Here is a 26,600-nt window from a genome sequence, read left to right on the forward strand (position 1 = left end):
CTGCTTTTAGACTGAAAACCTGCACTTATATGGACCCTTTCTGAATAGGTGCTGTAGCCATCACCAAATCCAGTTCCTGTGAAGTTCTGCCTCCATAGAATGAAGGATGAAGCAAAACGTATGAGAGACTGTGTATTTGATTATTATCAGATGAAACAATTCCACCATGTTGGCATTGGGATTGTGCTCTGAAACTGAAAAAAGATCTGAATTGGAAACTAGAGAGGCATTGAAACTATACTATATGTGTTTATTGATCTGCTGTGGCAAGATAATGAGTTCCCCAAAGTTATTAAACACAGCCTTCAGTCCTACAAACAACACAGTAGGAAGACATAGAATCATTATTTCCTGTAATTTGGATCATGCAGTTGATTCATTACTAAAATTATAAAAATATTTCTGCATGTTCTCCTGCTCAAAATGATCATCACTCTGTGGGAAATGTTTTGTACCAAGTTACCAATTAAATAAACAATAACTGTGTAGGTGCACGTGAGTGTAAACCACATTTTCCATTTAGTCATAACATCTATGTTTAGTGCAAAAGCAAAACACTAATATGGAAAATACAATGGTGTGTAGATGTATGTAGGTTCAGAATACCACAAGTTCATTTATCATGCTTTGCTTTTGTCACATGTTCTTTTCTGGGTGTGCTCAAGTACGGACCGCCTTTAGTATAAATATAAATTCAAACCATGTTTTAAGTGCATTCAGATTCTGACAATAAATGAGGCACAAACAGAGAAGTAAGAAAAAAATGTCTGCGTTCTGGAATTTCATTTTGATATTCAGCACCACGTGTGAGTAATGTGAGAAATCTTCAAGTTCTAAAACAAATGTGTAAATTAAATATTATTTTTAAGTCTAATAACCATGTGTTCTTAATATATAATTTTTTTATTTATTAAATATTTATTTATTTAGGAAAATCATTGATGTATATATATATATATATAATTTTTTTTTCTAGATTCCATAAAACCTGGTGGACGCTGGGTTTCTGCACAATCTCTCACAGAGCCACCAGTTTATCAGCCCGATAAAGAGCTCAGTGTGGATATCGGAGACTCGGCTACTCTGTGCTGCTGTGTTTCTAAAACGCAATATGGGATGATGGCCTGGTTCAAGCAACCAACAAGAAAAAAGCCTCAAACTATTGTCACTTTCTATACAGCTGCTGGAAATACATTTAATAAAGAATTTGAAAAATTTCATTTTCAACTAGAAAAATCTACAAACTGCTTCAATCTGACCATTTTAAACACCACTCAGGCCGATAAGGCCGTGTACTACTGTGCACTGATGAGACCCAACATCGTGTTTGCAGAAGGAACTTATTTAAAAATTAAAGGTACTGTAACACTTGCAGTTAAAAATATACTTAAGCTACTGGTTTGCTTATTGCCGTTACGACTTTTTTTTCTAAATATTTATAGGTGAAACTGTTACAATTTCATCCGATACATCTAAACCAGCTCTGTTTGATAATTCAGCTGTGTGTGAACCGACGCTACATAAAAACATTTACTCTCAAGAGAAAGCAGGTAAGATACTGCACAAATTGCCAATAAAAAATATAATTGAAAAAAACAATAATAATAATAATAATAATAATAATAATAATAATAATAATAATAATAATATTATTATTAATAACAATAATAATAATTTGAGCTAGATTTGTATGTTGGACAGTGCTCATTTTGGGATTGACTTTGGGTTTGTGCGCACTTCTGATTTTCTGCCTCAGTTATTTTCTACTGAGGAGAAGAAAATGTGATCAAAGTAAGTGCTTTTGTCATCTTATGTATGTGTGTGTGTGTGTGTGTGTGTGTGTGTGTGTGTGTGTGTGTGTGTGTGTGTGTGTGTGTGTGTGTGTGTGTGTGTGTGTAGATATATATAGATAGATATATAAAATGTATGTAATTATTTCTTTATTAATAGTGAAGCCGTCTTTCGAAAGTACCTCTGAAATGAGAAAAAGACGAGTTCAGGAAAATATAGTATGTTCTTTATTTTATACTATTATATATGAATTGTGTTCTGTTTTTTACTTTTTACTTCTTATGTTTATTCTCAATATTTTACATTCTTATACATCAAAATACAGTCTAGTGTTTACTTTTTTTATTTTAATGTTCACATGTTTTTTTTGTTTTTTTATCTGATTTGATTTCAGATACAGGAATCTGACTCTGAAGCTCTGAATTATGCTGGTTTACAATTCCCCAAAAGAAAACCCAATGCTGAAAAAAGAAAACCTGTATTTTCAGAACACTGCGTTTATACTGAAGTGAAATATAACTAATGATTACAGGTTTTATTTCTGTTCTCATGTTAAATCTATGACTTTAAACATGTTTCTTTAAATTTACAATGATCCTGATTTTAACGTGTGTGTTCGTGTGTGTGTGTGTGTGTGTGTGTGTGTGTGTGTGTGTGTGTGTGTGTGTGTGTGTGTGTGTGTGTGTGTGCGCTTGAGTTTTAGAGTACCCAAAGTGTGTACAGAACCAGTTCTAATATCTTACTAATAGTCTTTTATAAATTAATAAATTAGTTTTTTTTTTTTTTTTCAAGTGAAGAATATTTAATTTTAGTAGATTATTATACTGTAATGTGTCTAGTGACCTGTTTTTTTGTTGTTGTTGTTGTTGTTGTTGTTGTTGTTTTATAGCAATTAGGTTTACAGTGTATTACCTGTATTTTTATTAATTACAATTTTCCCACTAGCAGTAAATGAATAGAAGGGAAAAATCGTGTTGAAATTTTAAAATGTTTCTGTTTGTAGATTGTAATGAGATTATTTTATTACAAGTATGTGAACATAATTGATGTTTTTACTGAGACTGTAAATTACAATAAATGTAATTATTTTCGCGTTCTAGATGTTCATGTCTTGATTTTATTCAAGCTTGAAATTGGAAAGACTTCTTAAACTTTGATTTTTTTTTTTTTATGTTGTAGCCTGAAACTATAATTATTTAATTTCAGTAATTCTTCTCATTAATCTACACTCAGCCCCCGCAAGGACAAAGTGTTCATTTATTTATATATATCAAACATCTATAACTATTCAAAGACTTCCTTCAATACTGAGCTGAAACCTTTGGCAGATATTACAGCCCTGAATCTTTGGGAAATGACACAACAAGCTTTACTGTTACGTTCCCTTCCCACTCGCCTCTAGCCCTAGTGTGCCTAAACATAACACTTTTACCTGGGGGTATGTAGATGTACCCAAACTACATGTCCACATGGCACGTTCAAAACCGATAGTAACAGCAGGGTAACAGGGTGGATGTAATGTTAAGTGTAAATGTATATGCCAAAGTAAAGTTATCATTATCCACCGGGGGTGTAAACTACACTCTTATGGGGGATACTTTCATTTAAAAGCAATTTTGGGTTCTCACATTTCTCGCTATCTTACTCCATCCCTTCCTCCTCAATGGCACTTTATAGCCCTGTCTATCTCTGTACTTTGCTCCATTCAACTTTCTCTTAACCCTGACTCTGTTTGGGTTTAGTGTTAGGGTTTTGGAGGGGTTAGGGTTTAAGATTTGGCTTAGGGTTCAAGTTTGGGGTTTGGGTTGAGAATTTGGGATTATGGTTTTGGATTTAGTTATTTGGTAAATAGTTTGCGGTTAGGGTATGGGTTAAGGATTTGGGGTTAGGGTTAGGGTTTTGGATTTTGGTTAATAGTTATGGTTTTGGGTTTAGAGTTAGTGTTTAGGGTTTTAGGTTATGGTTAGGATATAGGGTTAGGTTTAGATTTAGAATTTGGGGTTAAGGTTTGGGATTTAGATTTAGGGTTAATAGTTTGGGGTTAGGGATTGAAATATGGATTTAGGATTAATAAATCGTGGTTAGGGTTTAGATATAGGGTTTGTGGTTACGTTTAAATTTTGGGTTGCGAGTTAATAGTTAGAGTATGAGTTTAGGGGTATGGTTTATGATTTGGGGTTAAATTTTTTTAGATTTGGTTTAGTAATTCCCTTTTAGGAACGTGAGGTATGTCAACAATGCTTTGGGAACATTGTTCATGCTCTGAATCATGTGTGTAATCAGTCCAGTGGAAAGCGCAGTGTCCCCGGCTGGGTAACAACGAACATGGGTTCTCTTGGAGTTGCAATCCACTCTGAACAAGCAAGGTCACATGGCAGGCCCTATGTGCCTTAGATGTGTGAAGAGATCCTGGATTCCTGTCTCAGGGCCCTGTGCTGGAAGTTCCTGGTCATTGCATAATGCTAACGACGGTTGCGTCCCTCACCCTTTGGGGAGTGGTCACGAGTGGTCGCTCCACCCAAGGTTTTTGGGGAGGGCCCCATCTGCTGTTTTACATCAATTGCCTAGAGATGCTGGCTGTGTTGATTGCTTTAAGGCACTTTCTTTTAGACCTTAGACAGAGGCCATCATGTGTTGGTCCGTTCGGACAACACTATGGTGGTCTCCTATATCAACCACTATGGGGTCTGCGCTTATGCGTCCTGCCCAAGCTTGCATGTCAGATACTCCTGTGGGCCTAGGAAAAACTGCTCGCCATTAACGTATATCCTGGGCCATCTAAAAAAGGAGCAGATGCCCTTTTTTGCAAGGGCTAAAATGGCAACTCCACCCCTAAGTGGATCTGGGAGAAATTTTTTTAGGTGGACCTGTTCGCAATTGAAGAGATGTCACACTGTCCCCTCTGGATCTTCCTTACACCCCCAGCGCCTCTAGGGCTGGATGTCATGGCACAGGCTTGGCATGCTGTTCCTGGGAGCTCTGGAGAGGGTTCACCGGGAAGAAGTCTGTCCTCTCCTGGTGGCCCTATGGTGGCCAGGTGGACCATGGTTTGCGGACCTAATAGTCCTACTCAAGCACCCTTTCTTGGAAGAGTCCTCTCAGGAGGCATCTTCTCTCTCATGCAGGGGGTACAATGCCCCCCCCCCCTGCCCAGAGCTGTGGAGACTGTGGCTGTGGCCACCTGAGGGGGCTTGGCTCTTAGCTTCCGGTCTCTCCACCAAGGTGGTAGATACTGTTCTCCAATCCAGAGCTTCCTCAATGAGGAAGTCATAGAAGGCTAGATGCCACCTGTTAATGGCATGGTGCTTTTGGCACCAATTGAATCCAGCTAACTTCCCGGTTGGTTCATTGCTGGGATTCCTTCAGGAACAGTTCATCAAAGGGGTGTTTTGCGTATCGTGCCCCTCTAGCGGGGCAGTCACTGTGTAGAAACCCCTGGTGACGCCTCCCTACGAAGTGTCTTAGAGGTTCTTCACATTTAAGACTGTGTTTCTCCTGGCCATTTCCTCTCTTAAGAAAAGGGAATATCTTCAGGCCCTCTTTGTGGCCCCCTCATTCCTAGAGTTTACTCCAGGCATGGCCAGGGCCTTCATATAACCTAGAACAGGGGATGTACCCTCGGTCATTCCACGGCCTGTCATGCTCCAGGCATTCTTTCCTCCTCCTTTCCACGCCAAAGACCAGGAAAAGCTAAACCGACTGTGTCTGGTGTAAGCACTGGACATATTTATCCACAGAGCGAGTCTGTGGAGAAAGTTGGAGCAATTGTTTGTCTGCTATTGACCCCTAGCAGACAAAAAGAAGCTAGCACCGGCTTTACTCCATCTGCTTTTATAGCTTCCTGGTTGTGACATAACCCTGCCTGTGATGCCACACAATTGGACTGATTACTCATTTGATTCAGAGCATAGACAACACAGAAACATTCCCAAAACATTGTTGACGTAACCTGGAGACATTATGGTTTAAGCTTTAGATTTAGTGTTTTGAGTTAGGGTATGAGGTGTGACTGCAGGTTTTTATTTGAACTAAGCAGAACCTTCTCTTGGTTTAGGGCAGGCTTTTGCCTGATTAGATTGAAAACCTGCACACAAGCTGAATTGGATGGGACGCCATGATATACAGTAGATGCTGAAGTCATCACCAAATCCAAATAAACCATGAGATCATGAATGTAGATCAAATACATTTGTTAACAGAGGATTATGACAAATTAATCTAGTAAAAGCTTTTATTGAAAAGGGTTTGAACAGATATTAGGTTGACATTTTATCGCAAGAATACTCTGATCAAGAGGTCAGAGAAATGTAAACCTTGTGATGGTGTCTGAAACTAAATAAAGATCTGAACTGGAACCTACTGATGTGTTTGTTTAATGCCAGCATTTAAACACCATAATATTAAAACTACTAAAACTAAAAACTAAATACTATGTATGTGTCTACTAAAGTTCTGTGGCATATACTGAGTTCAGCAAACTCTGTTGTAAACATTTTGCATCAAGTGAAATTAGTAAAGCAATTGAATAAACAATATCTGTGTAGGTGCATGTGAGTGTAAACCACATTTTCCATTCAGTCAAAACATCTATGTTTAGTGCAAAAGCAAAACACTAATATGGAAAAAAAATATGTGGTCTAGATCTAGACTGGTCAAAATAGCACATTATCTTTTTTTTTTTTTTTTTTCAATAACAAATCATATTATGGGCGTGCTCAAATACGGACCGCCTTCAGTATAAATATAAATTCAAACCATGTATCAAGTGCATTTAGATTCTGACGTTAAATGAGGCACACACAAAAAAAAACAATTAAAAAAATGCCAGCTTTCTGGAATTTCATCTTGATCTTCAGCACCATGTGTAAGTAATGTGAGCAATTTTCATCTATTGTGCTTTTGATTGCTGTTTAATTAACAAAAAGTAAAAAAAAAAAATTGACCCTTGATTATGCTTAAGCACATTTGTGTGAGATGAATGTAGAAATATATATTTTTCTGATTAAGGTTACGTCTAATAACCATGTGCTTCTGTCTAGCTAAATCATTTTATTAACTAATTGATGTATTTCTTTTCTTTCTAGATACAGTAGAATCTGGGGGACGCTGGGTTTCTGCAGAATCCCTCACAAAGTCACCAGTTTATCAGCTCGATAAAGAGCTCAGTGTGGATATCGGAGACTCGGCTACTCTGCGCTGTTGTATTTTTAAAAAGCAATATGGGATGATGACCTGGCTTAAGCAGCCAACAAGAAAAAAGCCTCAACCTATTGTCAGGTCATTTGTAACTGCTGGGGATACATTTAATGATGGATTTAATGAGTCTCATTTCCAAATAGAAAGATCTACAAACTGCATCAATCTGACCATTTTAAACACCACTCAGGCTGATGAAGCCACGTACTACTGTGCAGTGATGAGACCCAACATCGTGTTCGCAGAAGGAACTTATTTAAAAATTAAAGGTAGGATTTCCATGAAATTTTTTAAGCTACTGGTTTAATATTGTGATATTTTTATTTATTACCATTAAGAGTTAGAGACGCTTAGTGAATTTGTATAACGTTATAGGTAATAATGTTACCATTTCATCAGAAACATCTAATTCAGTGGTGTGTGAACCAACACTACATGAAAACATCAACTCACAGGAGAAAACAGGTAAAATTTTCAACAAGTCAATAATAATGATTATAATAATAATTACTATTATTATTATTAATTTTAACTAGATTTGTATGTTGGGCAGTGCTCAGTTTGGGAACAGCTTTGGGTTTGTCCGCACTTTTGATTTCCTGCCTCATTTATTTTCTACTGAGGAGAAAGTGTAAGTGCTTTTGTCATCCGAAAATAATTATAAAAAAAAAAAAAAGATTTGTAAAAAAAAATAAATAATAATAAACAAAAAATAATAAATATATATATATATATATGTGTGTGCATGTGTGTGTTTGTGTGTGTGTGTGTGTGTGTGTGTGTGTGTGTGTGTGTGTGTGTGTGTGTGTGTGTGAATTTTTTTAATAGTGAAACCATCTATAGAAAGTTCTTCTGGAATGAGACAGAAACGGGTTCAAGAAAATATAGTATGTACTTAATTTTATGTTTTTATATACAGATTGTGTTGATAATTGTTATAGTTGTTTTGTTTATTGGCTAGTGTCCACTTTACTCAAGAATCTCACTAATGTTCACTTATTCACAGCTTATGTATATTATTTATATCTTACACACAGTCTGCACTGATTTGTACACATTTTAACTAAATTCTGATTTCATCTGATTTGATTTTAGATACAGGAATCTGACTCTGAAACACTGAATTATGCTGGTTTACAATTCCCCAAAAGAAAACCCAAAGCTGATAAACGGAAAACTGGATTTTCGGAGCACTGCGTTTACACTGATGTGAAATATAACTAATGATCACAGGTTTAATTTCTGTACTCGTGTTAAAGCTATGACTTTAAACATGCTTTATTAAATGAACAATGTTAGCATTAGGGTTTGTTTCTTCCTAATTGTCTTTTTTAAATAAGTATTTCTTAATTTCATGTCTGTTTCTGTACACAGCATAGACGTCCAACTAAAGAATATTTGACCTTATTGGATTATTATTATAATATTGATGTTGTGATGTGTCCAGTGGCCTGTTTTATGACAACAGAATGACCCACTACCAGCAATTAAATGAAAAAGAAAAGCAATTGTGTAATCAAATTTTAAAATGTTTGTGTGTTTGTAAACTGTTATGAGACTCTAAATCTGTGTCTTATTAAAAGTGAACTAATGTCTTTGTTGATGTCTTTAATGTGTGACTGTAAATTACATTCAAATTGGAAAATAAACTCTTGCTTACATATTTTCTTCTTCCACATTTGATTTACTTCCTAATTCTAGCAAATTGTTTAGCTAGAAACTCTACATTAAGTCTGCTTGATGTGAATCACAGATTGTTAGAGCAGTTTGCCACAAGAGCAAGAAATGAAACGCTTGTCTTTGCACATACTCCCCCTCAGATACTCACTCAGTATCATCTACATTCACTAGTTATTCTATTGGACCAATCAAATGCACAGATCACTCAGTGGGTGTACAGTTACTGACATTTATACACAACTAACTGAAAATCTGAGAAACTACAGAGGGCTTTATAACAATGTACAAAACTTGATCAGTAACACCCCAGTGCTGTGTGAAAATATCTCAGTGCAGACATACGGTCAACTTAACTTCAATTAGATGATTTGTGTCATAAACTTTACCACACAGAAAGTTAACCACATAAATACCATGTTTGATGTCTAATCAGAACTTCACACATTTAAACAGAATTATTACATGATTGCATTTCCTCACTTTAAATTTCACTGCCAGCCGATCCAGGACATGAAAAAAATACATTTACTTCTGAAAAAAGTAAACCATAAAGAAAAAACTTTATTAATAAGATACACGTATTAAATGAGAAATATAATCTAGGTAACATGTGACACTTTCGAATAAATACAATCTTCAGTGTTTTTTTTCTTTCTCGTTACTCTTTTAGTGTTCTTCTTCTTTTTGAAATGTACAGCAGCGTAATTCATCTCCACTCCATCGCCAACCTGTGGGAAACAACATACAAACTATCAGCCATCTGATTCATAAAATATAGGTATTCAAATTATAGTTAATGTATTAAATCATATGAGCACGTATAAACAGTTTGGGATGAGTTACCAGATTGGGTGGTTTCTCCACCACAGAATTGTGTTGATATTTGACTGTAGAGAAATAAATATATTATTAAAAACAAGGGGAGAAAATTTTCCTTTCATTTTACCCAGTCATTGAGAAAGCCATTAGCAGCCAGGTTTTACCAATCTAATCATGAAACTGAATGAGTTGTTTAAAAGCTGAACTATAGCAGTGTGGTGTTCTGAAGTAATCTGTTTTGTAGCAAACAGAAAAAAACGTAGCTATGAATTTAGAGATGCAGTTGCTGCTATTTCCCAAAGTTATTTCTAAATTATTTAAAGGATTCCTTACAAATGGAAAGTCTTTCTGACAGAAGCCAGTCATTATGAGAATGTGCAGCCCAGAGTATATTAACAGTTTATGTTCGTGAAGAAACAATAGGAAATACATTTTGGCTTTCATGGAAGGGTCTTTCAAAATAAACATTTATTGCATGGATTATTTTCTTTTCTTTTTTGATATTAACTGAACCAAGCACAAACATTCTAGTTTCTAACCAACAAAGAGATCTTTGGTCATCATGCATTGTGCCACATTTGGCAAAAAACAAACATGGCATCTCAACACACACACACACACACACACACACACACACACACACACACACACACACACACACACACACACACACAGACACACACACACACACACACACACCTGATAACTACTGTGAAGTAAGAAGTTTAGTGCTGGAGGGGTGATATAACCTGGTTTCACAGTTACAGGCCCTGGCAAACCTGCAGTCAATGATAAACTAATACTAAACTATTCTTAAAACAAATGTAAAGGCATTTGTACAGAAGTTTCAACTTCGCTGAAATACGGTTTTGCAACAATGTTGGTGAAAAGACCTGTGAGTTGCTGAAGTCAAAAAAACACAGTAAAGGTGTTATAATGGCCAAGTCGAACTTTAGGCCTCAACCTGACTGAAATGCAGGATCTTAAAGCAGTACAAGCATACAGTTAATATGCCTTTAATAACAATGAACTGAAACAATGTTCAAGAGAAATCTGTGGGTCAGAAGCTGCTTGAGAGACAAACAAACCTACAGGTTCTGTATAAAAAAGATTACTTTGAGTTATTGTTGTTAAAGGCGGTTCTAGGTGTGTGTTTCTCAATTATAGAGTGACATTTTTATTTATTATGAGAATGTCCATGTTGAAATCTAATTTTGTTATTTATGACCTGATAAATTAAAATAACAGAATGAAAGGAAGGTGTATTACAATATTTGTAATTATTTTTTAATCTGATTTATTGGTTGTTGTTTTTTTACAAACATGAAGGATGCAGTTTTTCATTAACCCATTAAAAAAAAAAAAAAAAAAAAAATATATATATATATATATATATATATATATATAAATAAATAAATAAATAAATAAATAAATAAATAAATAAATAAAAATAATAATAATTAATTAATTAATTACAATAATAATAAATTAAATAATACAAATCATTTCACATTTATGTAAATAAAACACTTAAAATGGTCTACAATTCGCCTTGCTTTCTCCGGTAACGATCTACATGAAACCACGCTTTATTATACAATTTAGAATTATTAAAATATATACTAATACAATGCTTTGCATAAACAAATCCTCCCCACACAATTATTCCACATTACATTAAAACCGAATCTTAATTGGGACCATTAATCATTAATCTACACTTTTAAAATAAACACAAAGAAATCAATAAATATAAATAATATATATAATTATATTTTATAGACTCACCTCGAGGTTGGTCACAGTGTCTCATTTTATAGATAATAAATGCTTGGGCGAAGATCACAACCACACACACGGCCAGTATTGCCGTGGGATAGATCACTTCAGGACATAAAGGTCGTACTGCAGGACAATGAATATCATAATTATCTATATGTACAGTATAAAGAAGATAAAGACTATTAATGTAAAGCATGAAAAGTAACACTTGGCATTTAACAAATAAATAACAAAGAAAAACTTACTAAAAGGCAAACGGTAATAAATATCAAAATATTCAACATTTTCATCCAACCAAATTCTGAACTTTTCTTCTGTACTCGTGCTCCGTTCCCAAAAATGATCTTCCCACACAGGGCCACAGTGCAGTAGTAAGTACCAGTATCATTGAGGCTGATGCTTTTGATCAAATTGTACACACAGGTGTGTGTAGAAGATTCACTCTCACACTGAAGGCTGCTGTTGTGATGAGTGTAAATGATTTGAGGATGGGATTGTGATGGAGCAGCTCTGAACCAGAGCACTTGGAGATCTGGTGCTTTGCTATCGGAGAGAACTGAACACTGAAGAGTTACAGATGATCCTGCGGAGTCCGACATGCTGCTCTGCAACACTGAGACGTTTACATCATCACCTGCTCAGGAGAAAATAAGGGGTGTTAAATTCATTATAAAATCATGCGAGCAAATATGTAAAAGCCTCATGATCTACATTTGTAGTGAAAATATGAGAAGTGAAAAGTTAAACCTCATACCTCAACTTTGAATTGAACTGGAATAAAATGTGTATCTGAATGTAAGCTGAGGTTTTGGAGCTTGTTATATAAATTTTGTAGCATGTGAAAAAAAAGTATCAATTATTTATTCAAATAATGTATTCCTAAATAATAATCTCCAAAAAAATCCATATAATATAATGTTTTTTTTTTTTTGTAAACATTTGCTTTCAGGACTCTTTGAACAACAATTGTCTCTAACCAACACTATATTGCTAATTTACATAAATAATTCCATGAATGTATACTTTTCTTAATTTTTATAAAGCGATGTCCATAATATCTAAAGGCATTCTGTTAAATATTGTATTTGCAATTAAAATACAGAATATATACCTGTTACATCCAAGAAAGTTCCATTTGATAATGTAAAATTCTCCCAGCTAAATCGTCCACAGTAGTAAAGTCCTCCATGATCTTTCTTTATATGTGGGATTTTCAGAGAAATGCCCTTAGCAGTCGACTCCATTGTAAATCCGGAATCCTTGAACACGGGGGAAATTGTGCTGCTCTTAAATCCTGATCTTGCTCCCACTATTTGAGGCATTTCTCCAAATATTTGTTTGTACCAAACCAAACTTTCAGCTTTGGGAATGTTTCCATATGGGCAGGTCAAAGTAACATTTTCTCCAGACTTCACTGTGAAAAATGAAGTTCTGAAAAAATCCACAGATTGAACTGGAGCTAGAAAATAAATCAGATCTGATTATGATCAAATACGAGAACTAAACAATGGATGAAATGAAAGATCTAGCAGGAATTCCATGTGTATCTATCTGCTAGTTAAATAGAGTGTCTTTATACAGTAACTTACATATTGTGCTAAGAAATAAAATAATTCTTGAGATTGGAGTCATCCTCATGCTCTGGTTGAAATGATGCTCGGATTGTGAAACAATATATCAAAAGGCGGAACCACAAAGTATTTTGTACTCTATACTTTCATCTGATTGGCTGAATTACAGGTCACAAGTCTTCAGATTCTCTTTCCATTGACATATTTCTATTGTTGGAACACACTTTGACCTCTAGAAGTGTGTGGTGGAAAAAGGGTACACAAGAAAACTATTTTGGTAGATGTGTTACTTTATACATCACTATTGTCATTTCCACATCAATTTGTTACTTTCCGCTAATTAAATAAACATAGAGTAAAACTTTGCATTGAATTGTCATTTAATTAAATTATATGTAATAAAATATATAATTTGGATCTAAAAGAAAAACTATATGTTAAGAGATTTCACGGAAGTTTTCATGAGGTTACCTGAAAAGCTGTATTTCCAACCTGCTTTTTATTGACAATAAAAAAAATGCAAAGACAGAAAGGCCTCCTTCTTGTGGTTTTCTTTTCATTTCTGGTCCCCCAGAAGCAGAATGTAGGTTACTTAAGACTTCCTCATTCTCACAAATAAACCACAGACTCCTTCCACATACAGGTACAAAGAACACGCAAGTAAATGCATTGAATTAATCTTTGTTTATTATTGAGAAACAAAGAAATGTTGCTATGCTTTGTAAAGGAAACAGAAACAGTATGAAGACGATGTCCAATGTTCTTCATAAGGCTGTGCTGAGATCCTCCTTGGCACCAGTTTGACTTTTCTTTATCTTGGACACAATTTTAACAGGAAATTGTTAGACTGTGAGATGATTCTTACAGAAATCTTATCTACTCAGTCAGATTCTACTCCAGGTAATTAAACCTGGAATAGTTGACAAATTGTATAACTTTAAAATGTGTATATAGAATGGATTGGCAAACTGTTGAGCCATCACAAGACTGGAGCGATGAATACGGTTCTTTTAATACATTTTCACTCAGATGGTGGTCATCATGGTGGTGGTGATGATGGAGGTGTGTCAGGTTGAGATGTGGTGATTGTGAAAGCCATGACCTATTATTTATGGAAATTGAAACTACACTTGTAATTAGACATTAGAAGGTCATCACATTAGTAATTGGATCTCATCAATTGGATCATCTTCTGGCACCGAGGTGGTGGAATGATATTTCTTTGAGATATCCAAACACTGGCTTCTTCAGGCAACTATTTCTTCATGAAACACTTAAAGTAGCACTTTGAACGGTTTGATTTGCCTCTGTTTATATTTATTTAAAAGGAAAGTTGTAGCCTGATGGAAGTTTGTAATCTAATGATCCAGTGTTTATTCATTAATAGAGACTCAAAGCAATTTTTTATGTCACTCTGGATAAGAGCAAAAAAGAATGAGAGAGAGAAAAGAGGGGGAAAAAAGACCCCGATGCTGGTGTTATGTCCTTAGAATTTAAAAGTTTATGATGTTTGCAGTGCAAAACTGACTGGAGGATAAAAAAAAAAAGCAATTAATATTTGTTATCAATTAATAATAGTTATTTTATATATGAATGCTTGCATTTTCTTGTGGTAATTTATTTCAGAGGCAGGTTTCAGTCTGAATCCAAGCAGGTGTCTAAGAGAGCAGTTTTACATATAATAATACATTTAAATAAAAAAATATATAAAAAGATGGACTCTGTACAGAACAAAACAGTGAAGAACAAAAATCCTGAGTGTTTCACAATAAATTACGATTAAATTAAGAAAAAAAAAAACGACGCATACACCGATGTGTAAACTGCGCTTATTTATATGTAGTGTTTATTTATAATACTACATCTTTAGATTTCTATGAAATCTTGAACTTTTTCTTCAGCACAGCTTTTTCCACAAGCATTTTATCCTCATTTTATAATAATTGAATTTGTCATTTTCTGTCTGAAACATTAAAACATGTATCATGAAACAAATATAAAGACAGAATACATGAAAATAGAATAAATGTCAAAAACCACGTCATCTAAGTAACTTTCTGAAATCTGACTTCAGAATAAACAGAGTTTTGAGGTCTTTTTCTCTTTTCTCTCCTTGTTGTGGATTTCTTTTCATTTATATGTAAGGCAGCATAATTCAGCTCCACTGAGTCGCCATTCTGTGTAGAATAAATATGAAATATTAATAGAAATAAACTATTAATATTAAATGACAAAAACGTTAATAATTATGATTGTAAACCGGAGTAATTTCCAGTACCTGATTGTGTGTTTGTTCAGGTCTTTGCACAGTGTTTTGTCTCTCTGTTGGAAAATAATGGACTTAATTTATATCACTTCCTGCTATTAAGAGTCATTTCACAGTGTGTGAAAAAGATCTGATCTCATATTGTAGTTCTACAAACATAATTGAAAAGCATTTTGATAGAAAACTTACTTGTGTATTGTTTTTTAGCGTTTTTCCATTTACAGAATGAAAGAACTTGAACAGAGATCACAACCACACACACTCCCAAAGCTACAGTGAGGAAGATCACTACAGGATCCACTGATTCTACTGAAGCACAAACAGAATATGATGACGATAAATATACCTGTGATTATAGAAATATATTACAATCCAGATACTTGATGACAAATACGTGTGTTTTTACCGAGCTGTACTCGTGTTCCGTTCCCAAAAATGATCTTCCCACACAGGACCACAGCGCAGTAGTAAGTACCAGTATCATTGAGGCTGAAGATGTTCTTGGACAAGTTGGACACACAGGTGTGTGTAGAAGATTCACACTGAAGGCTGCTGTTGTGATGAGTGTAAATGATTTGAGGATGGGATTGTGATGGAGCAGCTCTGAACCAGAGCACTTGGAGTTCTGCTGCTCTGCTCTCAGAGAGAACCGAACACTGCAGAGTCACTGATGTTCCTGCAGGAACCGAGTCTGACACACTGCTCTGGAACACTGAGACTTTTACATCTTCATCTCCTGCTCAGGGGAATATAGATGTTTAGTTTGGTCCTTTTCATATTTAGACCTGTATAACAATTAAAGGCCATAAAGCAGATGCAGACTTCGACTAGAAAAACAACTCTAACATGGCACGAGTTTCTCTCTAGTTAGTTAATGTCTTGCTGTATAGTGCAAACAACCTTTTAATTACATTGGAACCATTTAATTTAGAATCACAAAGGAAATTGAATCGCAAGATCAAATCCAGCATTAAAAAGTGAATTTGTTTGTCTGTGAAATGTTTGTTTATTGTAATTAAATTCTTTATGCTGGTTGGCAGAAACTATTTTAGCGGTTTGACTTTTACGTACCATTTATGGAAGTTTTGAACTAATGACATCATTGAAATTATAGATAATTACATTGCGAAATGATATGATGTGACCTGACCCTGAAATCCAGAGCTTCTATTAGTTAATCATATTAATTTAACGAATACAAAAATGAATGAATCCAACTGTATAAGCATGATTTCTTACCTTTCACTGTTAAAAATGTTCCATTTCCAAACCTTGTTAAAAAGCTTCTCAGTGCACAGTAATACATGGCTTCATCTGACGGTTCCACGTGCGCAATTTTTAAATAGTAGCTCGTTTTTTCCTTCTCTGCGCCGAATCTTGGTGACTTGAACTCTTCTTCATAAATGGGCTGGTGATGAACTGTGACTATTACATGAGGCTCATGTCCTGTTTTTTGTTTGTACCAAACAATGACTCCAGTCTTATCTTCTCGCAGTCTAAAGCATTGCAGGGTTACAGAATCCCCAACATTAGCGACAATCGCTGGGTTCGGCTGAGAGACAGCGATTGTCTGTGCAGAATCTGCTGTTAGGAGAACAAACTTTATTCCACTTGTAATACACAAATATTGGAATAAGTGCTTGGAGATTTAGAAAAAAAAACACTTACCGATTTTATTAAAAAGCAGTGCTGTAATCCACATCAGCATCATCTTCAGTCTTAGATGTGTGTATGGCATGTCCCTCTCATACTCTGTCAGATAATCAAACTGAGCCCACCTCACTTCATTCAAAAGAGGTAGAACTTGAGGTTCTGACATCACGCATTTTTCCATCCGCAAACTACAGTAGACTAACAATTTAGCAAAGTAGATGTGTGTCTGTGGTCCCTCCTCTGACTTTTAGGTTAGTAATTAAAGCTCTTTAAATATAATTTTTTCTTCTTTTCTTTTACTTATTTTGACTTTCTTTTTATTTATTGATATAAAAATAAAAACGTGTGGCTCAAATGCAATCAAATCAAAGAGTATTGTTTATTTATTTACATCATTGCACTTAATGCAGGTCAGTTCAGTAAATGATGTAATGTTTGAACCAAACATTTTGACTATAGTATATTGTTTTGTTTGTTTCCTTTTGTATATGTTTGCCCATACAGTAATATATTTTGAATGGCCGTGCATTAACGATTGTAAAAAAATTTTTGTTTATAGCCACTAACTTAATCCCTCATGTTTGAATGGGGCTGTGTGTGTGTGTGTGTGTGTGTGTGTGTGTGTGTGTGTGTGTGTGTGTGTGTGTGTGTGTGTGTGTGTGTGTGTGTGTGTGTGTGTTGGAGTGTGTGTAGGTGTATGACAATTTTTTTTCCAGTCTTACACTTGTTTTATGTTCACTGGTGGAAACTTTCACCTCTCCCAGTGCTTTGTAACTGCTCATTGCATTGTTTTCTGTAAGCTGTTTTGAATAATTCAGCTGTTCCTCCCATGTTTTAAGAATGTAAATTAGGTCTTCATTAACCAAGTCTGGTCTTCACCACACAGGTTTGTGGAAGTATGTCATGCTTTGGTCAAAGTGACATCCCTGAGGAAATTACTGATGCTGACCTAAAATGTTACAAAACCATGCCACTGTGTGGTAGAGGCCACTGAGCACCATGGCGCCATGGTTACTAAACAAATGACTTCTCTGCAAGAACAAATAAAATGTGAATCACAAGGAACAAGAGGACAACTAAGATCCTACAGACCAGACTTGCATTGAGTAATATACATTTTTAAGTCCACCATGAGGCAAAGACTAAACAACAATGTTGTGTGTGATAAGATAGCAAGGAAGAAGCAACAGGACTTTGCCCATGTTCATCTAAAACTGCCCCAAGACCATGTGGATAAGCCTGATGTCTACTGAAATAATGTTTAGTGGACAGATACATCTAAAAGAGAAATTCTTGGTTAAACATCAAGCTATCATATTTGGAACATGAAACACTGCTTTCCAATATAATATCTTCATCCCAACTGTGAAGCATTGGGAGGCAATTTTCTCTTCAGTCTCTCACAGTTGGAGATACAATAAATTTACAACAATAACATTTTTTATTTATATTATAAACTTTACACTAAGCAACTTTTTATTTATGACCTTGAGGTCAAAATGAGGCCTGAATTCATCTACAGTCACCAAGATCCTAAACCATTTGTGTGCTGAAATGGGAGGAGTTTTATTGTGGCCTAAATGTGACTCCTTTACCACTGTGTAGCACCGACCAATCACATTCATTCTCTCTCTCTCTCTCTCTCTCTCTCTCTCTCTCTCTCTCTCTCTCTCTCTCTCTCTCTCTCTCTCTCTCTCTCTCTCTTTCTCTCTCTCTCTCTCTCTCTCTCTCTCTCTCTCTATCTCTCTCTCTCCTTCTATTTTAGCAACAGTTTGATACCATAAACTCAACTAATGAATCAAAATCAGATGGAATCAGTTAGAACACGTTTCTGCAAACAAGCTTAAATGAATTATGACCAAAAAAGTATAAAAATAAACATATACAGTATTTTATACTAATTTGTATAACTGTATTCAGGTTACATGTACACACACCACTAGTTCAATATATATATATATATATATTTTTTTTTATTATTATTATTTTTTTTTTTTACAATTATTAGCAAAACAGCTTTTTGTTAATAAATACTGTGTGCATTCAAGTATGTGTGTGCGCATGTGGTTTTAAGGTGTGTGTGTGTGTGTGTGTGTGTGTGTGTGTGTGTGTGTGTGTGTGTGTGTGTGTGTGGTTTTGTAGCTCTGTTTGTCTCGTTGCCCCTTCACACACTGCAGCTCTGAGCGTTTCATCACTGCAGGCCGCTCTGACCGCCGAGTTGCGTTTCTCAGAAACACAATCAGTTTCTCACCTCTCAAACTTTCCACAGGATGTGTGGCTACTTGTTTCTCATGCCAGACCGTTGTTGCTGTTGTTGTTTGTTTTATTTGTTTTTTATTATTACAGCCACAATACAAAATTAGAAACATGTCCAGACTTTATATAGTGGTTATATTCTAGCTTCAGATTTCACCCTGTACTTTATTGTGTTCTTAACATACAAAAGCTGCTTTTATTTTCTGATACCTGTCACATATGATGCTTTTCAGATGACATGACTCCCCAAACCCCCACTGACTGTGCAAACTTTATACTGGACCTCATGCAACTTAGATTCTGTTCCTCTCTTCTCTCCTTCCAGACTCTGGGTCCTTTATTTCAAAATTAAATGCAAAATTTTCTATCCTTTCATCTGAAAAGACGACTTTGGGCCACTGGGCAACAGTACAGTTCTTTTTGTCCTTTGCCCAGGTAAGACACCTCTGACATCATCTTTGGTTCAGGGGCGGATCGACATGAGGAATGCGTCAGTTGAAGCCCATGGATACGTCTGTGTGTGGAGGCTCTTGAAGCACTGACTCCAGCTGCAGTCCACTCTTTGTGAATCTCCCCAAATTCACTTTTTTCTACCACATTTTTTCCTTCCATTCAACTTTTAGTTAATGTGCTTGGATACAGCACTCTGTGAACAGCAGCTTCTTTAGTGATGCACTGACTCATGACTTGACTCTTGACTTGAACGTTTGTGTCTCACCCTCCATGTGCACTGTGTCATATGTCTATGTATTAAACACGAGTTAGTGTGTTACTCTGTGTGTGTGTGTGTGTGTGTGTGTGTGTGTGTGTGTGTGTGTGTGTGGATATCAGCATTAACATTTGCTCCATTTATTCATGTTCTGTTTATGCTACATTCTTTTGCTTTGCACTATAAAGCTTGGTGCTCAGGTAAACAGGAAGGTACAGTGAGCACAACCCACACTGCATGTTCCACTGCACTCAGCTTTAACTTTCCAAACCAGACTTCTGCATGCATTCTGCATCTGCTGAAGAGCCGTGATGATAAAAGGTGTGAAAAGTCACACAGCCCACCCGTGTATATACTGTACAAGACTATGTATAACATAAAAAATCTGCAAATATGTAAAAAAAAAAAAAAAACAATACATTATATTACATGCAAATACATTACAAAATACAGTTAAAAGTAAAAAAACCAAGAATAATATAATAATATTAAAAATAATAATAATAATAATAAGTATTATTATTATTATTATTATTATTATTATTATTATTATTATTATTATTATAATAGCTGCTATAAAGACAAGTTTAAGGTTTATACAAAATAATTACAACATACTTAATGGAATATATAATATATTTAATGGAATAATATAATATGTGTTCAAGTGAATATCAGGCAGTAAAAGTTTTCACCCCTCCATGTGACAGCAGCAGCTCAACAACCTGCACTGAACTTCCTGGTTAAAAGGCTTGTGGGCTGAGCTTTTTATAATCCACCAAATTAAGAGCTTTTCACGTTCCCTCTTGGGCTTCTGAGTTGCATCTGAGTTGCTGCAAGACTCAGAGATTGTTCTTTAATTGTCCTCATTAAACATCTGCAGGCACCATTTTTCAGGACCATGTGATTTTGTTCTGACACAACTAAAGCCACAGCACCAACCTATAACCACAGACTAAGCCCTAATAACCCCCCCCCCCCCCCCCCCCACACACACACACACACACACACACACACACACATACACACACACACACACACACACACACACACACACCACACACACACACACCCCACCCCAATATAGCTTCTTTATCATGAACTCAATTTGGGTAAAATGAAAAAAATAAAAAAATTGCTGAATTTATATATAAGGTATTTGTATTGCATTCCTCTTTTTATCTTTTCATGTTATTTTTTTGTCTCAAACTGCACACAATTTTAATGTTTAATGTGTACTCTTATTGGCCATGCCACACAGTATGGCTCCACCTAGTGGTATTATTTTTGCATCTTGTACCTACAGACCTTTATAACACACGCATACTACAGAATATGACGCCATCAGAGACTTCATGCTCATTAGGGATATAAAGAGTTTTAAAAGTGTAGATTTCTCTGTTGTTCCATGCATGAGCCCTTGTTATTGTTTCTGGTTTTCACTTTAATCGGATTATCTGATGGTCTTCTGAGGCAGTTTAAGATCGTTTTTATTTTCTTACAATCAATTTTAAACAACATACATGCACAAAAACAAATAAAAAATAAATAAAAATGAAAATGAAAAATTACTCATAAGGGCCTTACTTACTAAACGATGTTGTATGTAGTTTAAGACGGACGCATCCTAAATGCCCCTATTTTAGCTCCTTATAAGGATTGTGTCGCTGTCCATGGTGTTGATCTTTGAGTGAAGTAACATTTTGAGTGAATCTTAATCAAACCACTTAAATGAACATCTTGGAATGTTACTAAAATGTACAACTTGATTGAGCAGAATTTTATTTATTTATGTATTTATTTATTTATGTATTTGTTTATTTAGAGACTAGATTATACCTATAATATGATGATTGAAAGTTGGTTGCTGTCCATGGTATTAAAAAAAGCAATGCAGTTTGGCTACCATAGGAACATTAGCAACAGGACATCATTAATCTACAGATACAGTATCGATGCACCTCAGGAACCTTTCTAAGGAGTAACTGATATTTCATTTCAATACAAACGTAAAGTTTGTACAAAATGTTATCAAATAAATTTCTTTCGGCTTCTCCCATCAGGGGGCGCCACAGCGGATCATCTGCATGTTTGATTTGGCACGTTATTACGCTGGATGCCCTTCCTAACGCAACAATCCGCATTTATACGGGCTTGGGACCGGCACTAAGAGTGGCTGAGGTTGGTTTCCTGACCGGAGATCGAACCCGGTGACCACCAGGGACCCCAAAATTTTATCAAATAAATAAATAAATAAATAAATAAATAAATAAATAAAACTTTTCAATCCCAGAATTCAGCTCACAGGACCTGAGTTCTGAATGTTAGATTAAGTTAACTAACATCTGATAAATTCCACTACATTTTTAACCAAATTTACATTTTTCCCCAAAGCTCCCAAACAACCTATTACACAAATACACTGACCAGGCATCACATTTACACAGGTCAGGACTGTTTTGGCAGCAAAAAGGGAACCAACAAAATATTAAGCAGGTGGTCATAATGTTATGCCTGATCAGTGTATATGTATTTAAATATAGACAGTTTTTAAAACAATAGGTGGCAGTGTCCAATGCTTTTGTATAACATTTTTAAAACAAATAAAACAAACAAAAAAATAAAATATATTGATGTCTTCATATTACACGGATTCTCTTCATATTCATATTCTATATTCATGTTCAGTTAATTCTATAATTACACATTTATACACTTTTCTACAATATATATTGCTTAATAAATGTTCTCTGTAATCTGTAAAGCAGTGTTTAGTTAGAGAACAGTAAAAGGCTATACAGCTATAATATAATGCTTTTTATACCCATTGCACACAGTGGTTTAGAGACACACTGTGTGGTTACCGTGTCTATTTTTAAATTTATTTTTACCAGTCACATGACATATTCTGGGCGTGCTCAGTACAGACCGCTTATCATGTAAATATGAATTCAAAGCGTGTTTTAATGCATTCTGATTCAGCTGATAAATAAGAGACAAACACAGAATTTTAAGGATTTTTAAGAAATTATAAGATGACAGGATTCTGGATTTTTCTTTTGATTTTCAGCTCCATGTGTAAGTAATATAAGTGAATTATTCTCATTTTGTATGATGTTAAAAAAAAAATAATAATAATAATCTATGAGGCAATTACGTTCAACAACTTATTTTGTATGCAGTTTTGTAAAAAGGACATTTTAATTATCAGTTTAATATTAATATATAAATTATATTTCTAACCTAATGTAATTGTTGCTTTTTTAAGATACAGTAGAACCTGGTGGACACTGGGTTTCTGCACAATCCCTCACAAAGCCACCGGTTTATCAGCCTGATAAAGAGCTCAGTGTGGATATCGGAGACTCGGCTACTCTGCGCTGTTGTGTTTCTGAAAATACAGTTGGCATGATGGCCTTGTTTAAGCAACCAAACAGAGCACGACCACAGATAATACTCAAAGTCTTCAGAAATGCTGGACGAACATTTAACATTGAATTCCAGAATGGAAGTTTCCAGACAAAAACAGAATTAAAGTGCTTCAATGTGATCATTTCGAACATAACTCAGTCTGATGAAGCCATGTACTACTGGGCACTGACATCTCCTGACTTAGTGTTTGCTGATGGGACGTATTTAAAGATTAAAGGTAGGATTTACACAAAAAAAGAAAAATGTAGATATTGGTTTGATGTAGTGATATTTTCCTTAATTATCATCAGCATGTTCAAACCGGAATGCAGAGTGTGTTTTCTTTAACAACCTTAAAATACAGACATTTAGTGACTTTTTTAATGATGATAAATATTAATAGGTGTGACTGTTACAAACGCATTCGAAACATCTAAACCAGTGGTGTGTGTGTCTGAACCAAAATTGCATGGATTCTTCAACTTACATGAAAATAAAGGTAAGTTGTCCCATTAATTAACATTTAATTAATTATACTTTATTTATAAAGCAAAATTTGACAATTTAGCAAATGTAAATATACTGAATAACAGTATTAGAATTGATCAGATCTTTGTATTGGACAGTGCTCATTCTGGGAACGGCTTTGGGGCTGTTCGCACTGCTGATCTTCTGTCTCGCTTATTTCACACTAGGCAGAATGTGTAATAAAAGTAAGTGCTTTTATTCTAAATTTTAATCACATTAATGTTCAATCAAAATAAGTAATTGTGTATTTCTGTATAAACAGTAGAAACTTCTGTAGAAGATTGTCTGAGATCAAAGCAGGTGTGTGTCAAAACTATTTGTGTTGTAGAAACGTTCAGAACATATTCTTATGTATATGATTATATTGATGTATTTCTGGGTATAATGTTCTATATTTAATTACACTTTAATTTTGGTGAAGAATTTCTCAATCCAGTAGAGACACTGAGGTCGTGTCCTCACACCAGCACTGTGATCGTGTCACTGCTGTGCTGAATCTGATCCACCTGCTCAGTGTTGCTCCTACTGTATGTATCGATCATTATTATGTTTTAACCATTGCATTATTTGTTTTTTAGCTCTCTTATCCCACCAGCTCAACTGATGGGGCTTTGCAGTTGTTCAAGAAAAAAACCCAACCTGGAGGAAGTGATTACTGGGTGCACACTGATGTGATGTACGCTGAACTGTAATATCTAACACAAAGGTACAGAAAAATAATTATGATCTAAACTGCTGCTTGGCTTCAGGATTTAATGCTGCAGTTTTAATATGTTGATATTCCATCAATTATTCTGTCAAGTATGCATTATTTTTATTCATTTTTTTATGTGAATATCTGCATAATTTCAACCAAGAAGGAAGCGAAAGAGTACAGAATAGAAAAGATGAGTAAATAGCTTTACAGATAAAGGTGTACATCCTCATGCAAATCTGGAACTGGGATGAGGTAGAAGGTAATCTTCTCTACAGTATGCAGGCATCATAAGTATTTGCTGAATAAATGGACTGTTAAATGTCACTTTCTGTAGACAGATAATCAGTTCACCAAAGCAGCCAATATAATAAACCCATTGTTCAGTTTCACACTTCTCAAACTTTTCACATGATGTGTGGCTATTTTTGTTTGTTTCAGGCGAAGTAATTATTATTATTATTATTATTTATTTATTTTTACACACAAAATTAGAAGCATTGATATCAATGTGTGATATTTTTTTATAGTGTTTTTTTTTTTTTTTGCTGTGCTTATACAGGAAGACAAAGGATAGTTCATTCGTCTAACCACAACTGCCAGTGGGTATTTTCTTGCTGTACCTTCCTGTTTACTCAATCACACAGTTTTATACAAGATCCTCTAAAAATGAGCAAAAATAATGATTACAGTTGTTATTGCTTGCCACAAACAGCAAGACACACTCTGGGTATATTTCAGTAAAACCAATAGAATTTAAAATAATTTCTTTAAACCATGACCCTGTGTAAGTCCTCAATTAGGTGTAACATAAAGCATTATTATGTAAACCTGTGAATTCTGTACTGCTGTCATGTTTTTTTTTTAGAAAACACACACAAACACACAAAAACACACAATAGCCACACATCCTGTGGAACGTTTTAGAGGTGAGAAATTGATGTTACTGAGAAAAGCAGCTCAAGTGGTCAGAGATATGAAACACTCTGATCATAGATATGAAACACTACAAAACTACTATAAACCACTATACACAACTACCACACACACACACACACACACACACACACACACACACACACACACACACACACACAAATGCACTGAAATAAAAACCATTTTGTTCATAATTGCAGGAAAATCTTTAATGCTTGAGCATCTAATACGTTTTTATTTCACTTCTTTATTTTTCAGGTCACTACCACATGTATCTTATAAAAGCTCATTTTCATATTTTAGTTTTGAGCCTTCAGGGTCCTACTGATGCTCCCTGTGGACTGGCTGGAGGAAGAATGAAACATTTATGAATATTTGGTTGCTTGTTACAGTTATCCCAAGAAGAGGGAGGAGTTTGTAAGGGCTCATAGTAGTTTCTATTTAAAGTTAAATAAATATAGGTTTATGGGTTTCAGTATGATCTTGATGTCAATAATGAAATGTAAAATTATTCAGAATGTCTAATGAATTGTACCAACAACTGACCAAACATAATATATCCTGCACAAATCTCTTTAATATCATAATATTCAATTTAAAACCAATTTACTGGATTGTAAATTGTATTTTTTTTTAACAGTAAAATAATCAAATGTATGAATGAAACATTATTCATAATTAATGATCAAATATTAATTAAAATGTTTGTTATGGGTCATGCTGACAGTGTACAGTAATCTTATCTTTTATTCTATCTTCTGCACTAAATATCCAGTTTTAACTAATAACAATTGAAAAAACTGATCTACTATTTCATTATTACAAAAAGTTATTTTTTTCTGCTTTTCCTTCAGGTTTTTTTTTTTACCTTATAAATTTGGAAGAATTTCATGGCCCAGCCTATAATTCAGCTTTGTTGTATTTTACTGTACTGAAGGCTTTGAAAGTTTAAATCTTTATCTTGTGAATTTTATCATTAAAATTATGATTTTTTTTTTGGCATTGTTTTTTTTATTTAATTTGTTTTTACACAGTTTTTATTATATTTTAAATGACTGCAAAAAGTTTAATGTGAACTGATCTAAAAAAAAACACAGATGAAGAGGGAAAAGAAGAGGAAGAGGATGAAGAAAAAGAACAACACTCTACTACAATCACAGGGGGAAAAAAAATAAATTAATAAATTCATTCATTCATTCATTCATTCATTAAAAAAAAAAAAATATATATATATATATAAAGATATAATTTATTATTATTTTTTAAATATTTTTTTTTATTATTATTTGTTTATTTATTTATTTTTTT

The 26,600-nt window shown here is 34.6% G+C and overlaps 3 protein-coding genes and 1 long non-coding RNA gene across 6 annotated transcripts; 2 read left to right on the forward strand and 2 right to left on the reverse strand.

Annotated features, from left to right (window-relative positions):
• Nucleotides 1-736: 736 nt before the first annotated feature.
• On the forward strand, nt 737-25,901 carry LOC310736376 (uncharacterized protein). Of its 3 annotated transcripts, none has more exons than XM_083559858.1 (7): nt 737-806; nt 22,992-23,372; nt 23,538-23,633; nt 23,761-23,847; nt 23,925-23,962; nt 24,241-24,368; nt 25,551-25,901. In XM_083559858.1, the coding sequence occupies exons 1-6, from the start codon at nt 764-766 to the stop codon at nt 24,352-24,354; spliced, it is 759 nt and encodes a 252-aa protein (XP_083415984.1). In that variant the 5' UTR covers nt 737-763; the 3' UTR covers nt 24,355-24,368; nt 25,551-25,901. The 3 variants fall into 3 exon arrangements, 2 of the variants coding, with proteins under 2 accessions (XP_083415984.1, XP_083415985.1); XM_083559859.1 differs by lacking the exon at nt 737-806 and adding an exon at nt 22,672-22,801; XR_014536525.1 differs by lacking the exon at nt 737-806 and adding an exon at nt 22,703-22,801 and having other exon boundaries at nt 23,928-23,962.
• Nucleotides 1,698-2,821, forward strand: LOC310736397. The gene is made up of 3 exons (XR_014536540.1): nt 1,698-1,791; nt 1,951-2,009; nt 2,186-2,821. It is a non-coding gene; the product is annotated as an uncharacterized lncRNA (long non-coding RNA).
• Nucleotides 8,377-12,919, reverse strand: LOC310736364 (uncharacterized protein). Its single transcript, XM_083559838.1, has 6 exons — nt 12,858-12,919; nt 12,380-12,727; nt 11,564-11,902; nt 11,275-11,391; nt 9,511-9,554; nt 8,377-9,395 (listed from the first exon to the last, which is right to left on the reverse strand). The coding sequence occupies exons 1-6, from the start codon at nt 12,904-12,906 to the stop codon at nt 9,267-9,269; spliced, it is 1,026 nt and encodes a 341-aa protein (XP_083415964.1). The 5' UTR covers nt 12,907-12,919; the 3' UTR covers nt 8,377-9,266.
• LOC310736354 (uncharacterized protein) lies at nt 14,664-16,856 on the reverse strand. The gene is made up of 6 exons (XM_083559825.1): nt 16,774-16,856; nt 16,345-16,689; nt 15,512-15,841; nt 15,295-15,414; nt 15,118-15,161; nt 14,664-15,016 (listed from the first exon to the last, which is right to left on the reverse strand). Exons 1-6 carry the CDS (start codon nt 16,841-16,843, stop codon nt 14,885-14,887), a joined length of 1,041 nt encoding a protein of 346 aa, XP_083415951.1. The 5' UTR covers nt 16,844-16,856; the 3' UTR covers nt 14,664-14,884.
• Nucleotides 25,902-26,600: the final 699 nt, after the last annotated feature.

The sequence above is a fragment of the Silurus aristotelis genome, assembly GCF_946808225.1.
Source record: "Silurus aristotelis genome assembly, chromosome: 14".
Classification (NCBI taxonomy): Eukaryota; Metazoa; Chordata; class Actinopteri; order Siluriformes; family Siluridae; genus Silurus; species Silurus aristotelis.